The following is a 6,000-nucleotide window of genomic DNA, read 5'->3' on the forward strand; positions in this document are numbered from 1 at the left end:
AATGTTTGTTAACCATTCCAGTTAATGAATGTTAACAATAAGTAACTTATATTTTAACTTCACATCAGTTAGCTGTGAACCATTGAAAGCTGAGTTAATACTGTGTTGCAAATAGAATAAAAATAGTAATTTTGAGTTAAAAGACATTTTGTTTGTTTGGCAAAAACTTTGTCATATTCTATTTCACATTAGATTTGGACAAAGTGAAGGAATTGGAAATTGCGTTGATCAAATTACTGTGTATCACGAATGTAGCTCTCAAATGTATATAGTAGGGTCAGTCCATCGCAGTTCACCCCACCTCCTCCAATTTTGATGAAATTTTGGTGCATGGGGATTTCATAGCGAGAAAAGCTGAAATTTAAAATTTTAACTTTATCAGACCAGTGGTTTTTGAGATATCGCAATTTCCTTTTTTTTTTCCACTTTTTCGCAAAAAAGGCCATGGCCACCAAATTTCAAATTGCTGTAACTCGGCAACCACTGGTCCGCTTTTAAAAAGCAAGGTACTTCAGTAAAGGGGAGACCATAAGGAATCAAAGTATAGCATTCTTTTGTGAAATTGGGTACTTGAGTTAGATGACCTTTTGACCAAATTGGGATAGAATATAGGCCTACCTCAAGATTCCTAGTAAATTCTGTGTATTAAGAGTGCAGAAGATGCGCTTCCAGAGTCTACATGTACCTTGTCCAGCTGTGGTATCACCTTGCATTTTCGACAGGTCTAAACCAGCCCAGATTCTAATCAATGCTTACAGTGCAGTTATGGTTTTCTGATTACTTTTTGCCCTCTGGCTGACGACTAAGGGCAATTAAATATTTCCTTATCTGTTACTATGTTGAGATAGCAATTTTCAGGAAGAAGTCAGTGTTTCTAATCTGAAGCATTAGGGTGTACACAAGGCTCTGGTCACATGCTGTGAGCAGCTTGCACACAGAAACTGGGATATCAATAACCATTCCAAGTTTTTAGTTTCTTTAAAGCAAAGGAAGAACAGAGTCATCATTCCCATTTCCTTGAGGTTTTCTACATTTAATACCTCAGAGAAATGTAAGTACTCCAGAGTTTCATAAACTTACTGATTTTGATTGATCTATAACTTTGTAGTATTGATAAAAAGGAAGTACTTCGACATGTACTATGCCTTTTACTTTTGAAGTTAGCCAATGCAGGATTATTGCATGTGCTCCCTTGCCTTATGACTGACAATGTTTGTTAAGTTCCAAAAATAATAAACAAAATTAAAAAAAATAAATAAATTAAAAACAAAAAATGTTGCATGCACTGGTCTGGTGAAGGAGGTCTCAGAAGAGTTTGGTGACTATAGGATTTAGTTTATGCACCCTCATGGACCAGCTAAAACCTTCTACTGGCCATCGAGAGATGATTGCTGTTGATTCTTGAATCGGATATACATTGTGTGATAAGCACTCCATTCTTGAAATCATCTTCAGCCAGAAACTACAGTATTTCTCATAATGACCTGGCCAGAATATCTGACCACTGCTTGAATTGGCCTGTTGGCAAGGAGTAAAAATCGGGCATCTAGTGTTAGACCTAGACCTTTTGATCTGGGACACCCGCTCCACGTCACTCCAAGCCAAGCATTTTTTTGTTTAATGCCAATCTGTTTTGACATACAAATTCTTGACTGGTCAGCTTTTCTCCATGCCTCTAATACTAGCCGTTGAAACCTATAATAAGGAATACACACTGACCCACTGATGATGTAATTGTAGAGTAGCTTCACTTGTTTGAAATTGCCATGTTTTCATGGTTTCGAATTAGCACTAAGCCAGTAAATTGTCCTGCAGTGTGTCATCAATTGTCAAGCTAAATAAGTGGCTAGTGAACATGTGGGTATAAATACATAACAGTGACATGATTTATTGTTGGGCCAGAGCGCTCACTTTGTTATTTTCCCTCCAAGTCCTGATTGCTGCATCCTGAAGGCTATTTGGTTTGGGAAATGGTTGACTCGACAATTAAGGGCGTTTGTGTTCACTAGTGGACCACCAGCTTGTGAGGGGGAGATATACATATGTGTATGTGTGTGTGAAGAGTGGGAGGGGGGACCACAACTAAAGGAGCAGAATGGAGGTAGTGATCAAAAAAGACAGGCATTTTATTTGGGAGTTTGAAGGGTCTGGGCGTGACAGCATTTTCTGGCTAACCAAACCTATGTCTAGGGGAAAAAAGACTTCCAAAGATAACTGCTGAGGAGACCTGTTTTTTTTGTGCTTTTTTTTTTTTCTTTGGACAGGGGAGGAAGGGGGTCTTTTGGCTTGTCGAGTGGAAAATAATAGACAAAGGTTGTTCTAAAGGGGAACGTCCATCAGTCATCCTGTCATGATGTTAGACAGAGCTAGTGTTTTCCTGCTGGTTAAGTACAGGACTCTGCTCAAGCATGGAACAGCCACAACAAACTGCATAATTGGGTGAAATAATGTTGGCAAACAAATACACAGAGCTCAGGCAATTAAATTACGTGCTGGACCGCCTTGTCATGCTTTATATGAGGGATTACGGTAGCGTAACCATAACAGTAGCCAGAGTATGACCAAACGGTTGCCAGCTTCAGACATTGGACTGGAAAAGTCAGACTGAAAAGAAAATACTCTTCTCTTTCAAAGCTACTTTAACAAATGTTTACAGGTTTCTTAATATGTCAAGTACATACCATCTTGTTTTCAAACACATCATGGTAAGCCCACAGCACCAGCAGGAAATGTAAAACTACATAAACTTGCAAAGGCAGTGGCCAGCTGGGATCATAAGGCACTTCCTTTCCTGTAACCTGCACATGGAAAAGAAGACATATTTCATTCCCAAATCTCATTTTTTTATGTGTATGGTTTTATTTTTTAGTAATGTTGTGCTCAACTCAGAAATAAAGCTGTGTTTGAAAAAGGTAAAAAATAAAGCAGAACATGTATGAAATATAAGAAAAATACAAAGAAAGAACTGTAAAAGAGCATTAAAAATTAAATAGGACAGTTTTATTGGAAAGGGATGTCTGATGGCAAGGTAAGGTGTGAAAACATTAAAAATACAACACGCACTTCACTATTCAGTGGATTCACATGTGTTTGTGCATTCATGGCAAGTTTGTGTTCAAGTCTCTTTTTTTGTTGAGTGTCAAACATATGTTGACATTAGCTAACTGCATTGCTAAGCTGTCTCAGTTGCCTACATTGATAACAGACTTGGTATTAATGCAAAAATTGTCTTTGCTCCTGACTTTAACAGTGCCTCTCTTTCACCCCTCTACAGCACTACCAACTACTATAACTACCCTTAACACAACAAAAATTCTGATAGAAATTTCAAATTAACATACCTACATACCGTACATACACCAAAGGATTTTCAGAGGACACACCATTTTTCATAGCAGAGAACACTGGTTATTTGGTCATGGTTTTTAATGTATTGAGAGATTGTTTTAACCATTCAAATATTGCTGATTAGTTAATACCACATTTTTCTGTTATGTGACAAATTTGGAACAGATTTTTATTACAGATTTACACATATTTTAAGTGGCTACCTGTCAGAATGAACAAAAAATGTTAGTTTAAGTGCGTCTTATGATATTTTTCCTTCTGAAACTGTCTCACCTCAGTCTTCTGCTGAATTTCAACACTGGTACAAATTAGCTTATTGTGTTCCATCGACAAAGTCATCCAGGATTTACTGGGTGTAGCGGTTTTCCCTAAACACTGAGGAACATATGAGTCCTTCTGTAAGAATTCCCTGAGTCATCTGACCTGTTTTTCTGTGTACGTCCAAATGATAAGTAATAGGGCTTTAGAGCATGATGGTGAAACTGTGTACTCTTTTAGGGGGGGAGAAAACAAACAACACATTCAACCCTCCTAAACTCTTGGCTCTTATTTAGGGGATTTCCCAAGATCCTGAGGACCCAAACCACCACATGTGGGTTACCCCTGCATCCCATCCCCATCGGTATTCCAAGCGCACTGCTCTGCTCTGACTCAAAAAGCTACAACAACAGTTCCCCCTCTCTTTCCCTTGTTTTGTTCACTGGCAGGTATCAATGAGCAGCTGTCTACAAGAGGCCCTTTAAAATATTTCACTTAAATTCCAACCCTGACCGTGTTGAGAATCACCCTGTTGTGTTTAATGCATGAATTTAATTCTAAAGGCAAAGGGAAGGTTTTCTTTTTTTTTTTTTTTAAGTTTGAGGCAAGAGGGAACTAAATATGTGACACCATTAGCGTTATTTCAAAGCTAACCACCAGGGCAGTCGACTGGAGCCTGGATTTCTTGGTGCACACACGCACATACACATTTACACTCAACTTCATGCGGTTTTAATCCCGCAGACTGCGTTTAAGGAGGGTGAAAATGAAGTTATTGTGTTCCCTCTACAAAGGCTTTGCAGCTTTTATTTGATGTGGCAGTAACTTGTAAAAGTTGTAGAGAATGTAAATGCTCCAATAGGGAATGCTCTGAATCATTTAGGCCTTTATTTTGCTGTGGTCAAAATGACATTCTTGAGGCCTTAGGGCATTACGGGGGAAAAAATCTCACTTTTTAAGGAGTAAGAAGTTTCTGTCATGTGCGTGCTACAAGCAAGCATAAGAAGACACTCAGTATTCTGTGCACTTCTCCCTGCTGCTCCCTTCGTCTTCCATACCAATTTAGCTGCAAGAGGCTTCCCATAATTTTGAGAAAACCCACAGCAATCACACATCACAACATGTAAAACTCATGTAATGGTGTGGTATGAGTTTTCCTTACAATTGAAGGACCTCTGCAAAAAATTTCCCAGCCATCTCCAAGGGGAGTTGTAAAAATGATCAAATGTATACCTCTATCTATCTACCTCTATCTCTATCTATTTAACATAAAAGCATGGTTTCAAGACTTCAGATTTTACTGGACTCAATTGGTGCCTCAGTAGCTACTGTGGCATTTATGAAATGTCATTTTAAGTTTGATGGATGTTTTGACCCTTTCTGTTCATTTCAGAATGGGGGTGTTGTGCGTGTAATGGACAGACTCGGACTGGATGATCGCTAGAGTGGAGAGAAGCTCTGGGAAATATTCAGGACTTTGCTTTTAAAAGTGCTGGTACTTTTGAGACCATATTTTCTATATTTACCATAAATAAATATGGCCACATGTTCCTTTCTCAGTGTGACTCTCAAAGTCCAGAGCTTGAACTATGAGCATCAAAGTGACAGGAGTTCGATCCATGTGCCCCATTAAACCCCATAACAAACTCAGAGCATTTATCATTTATCTTAAAACACACTTATTTAAACTGTGTTTTCCCCATAATTTCTGCTAAACCTATGGAAGATTTCTATCAGTGTGTTCACTTGAGTATCCTCCATCTCATGAAAGGTAATTTGAGGTACCACACATTGATACCAGCTTAGTGCTTCTGTTGCTATATTTACCAACTTTTCTGACCACCCTAGCAACTTTTTGGTCAAAAGGCACCAAGCAACAAATTTAGCTACTTGTAAAATCTGTTTGGAAACTTTTAGTAATTTTTGAAAAGTGATTCAAACACTGAAGACACACATTTTCCTCTAAATGACATGAAATTAATTTCTCTGTAAGTCATAAACACACAGTCTGTATGCTTAGATGTAAAGCCAGTGTTTCCAACTCAGCCACTTTTTGTGATTTTTCAGACCACTCTAAGTGACTCATCAAAAAAGTGACTAGAGACAAATTATCAACTTCTTTGGTGTTTCTGTACTTTTTGAGACTATGATGTGAATGCATATATCATTCTTTGTCTAAAACACATCACTGCACTGAATATAAATCACTCCCACTGACAATGACAGTTTGGTTAAAAAGGTTCATGTTTTACCAGGACTTGTTGTAAGCTCCTAGGTGGACCGTAAGGTTAAAAACCACATCAAACTGAAGAAAACGAAGCTAAAACTAAATAAACAAAAAACTAAATAACCTAGGTAATTCGTCCACAGTGTTTCTTTTGGGTCACTTTAGCC

The 6,000-nt window shown here is 38.1% G+C and overlaps 1 protein-coding gene across 1 annotated transcript in view; it reads right to left on the reverse strand.

The window, feature by feature from the left end:
• agmo (alkylglycerol monooxygenase) overlaps positions 1–6,000 on the reverse strand; it is a 110,144-nt gene that overhangs the window by 50,126 nt on the left and 54,018 nt on the right. The window contains exon 10 of the mRNA XM_030159227.1: positions 2,682–2,798. Within this exon, the coding sequence (XP_030015087.1) occupies positions 2,682–2,798 (117 nt within the window). The remainder of the gene's footprint in view (positions 1–2,681; positions 2,799–6,000) is intronic.

This window comes from Sphaeramia orbicularis, chromosome 16 (assembly GCF_902148855.1).
Source record: "Sphaeramia orbicularis chromosome 16, fSphaOr1.1, whole genome shotgun sequence".
NCBI lineage: Eukaryota > Metazoa > Chordata > Actinopteri > Kurtiformes > Apogonidae > Sphaeramia > Sphaeramia orbicularis.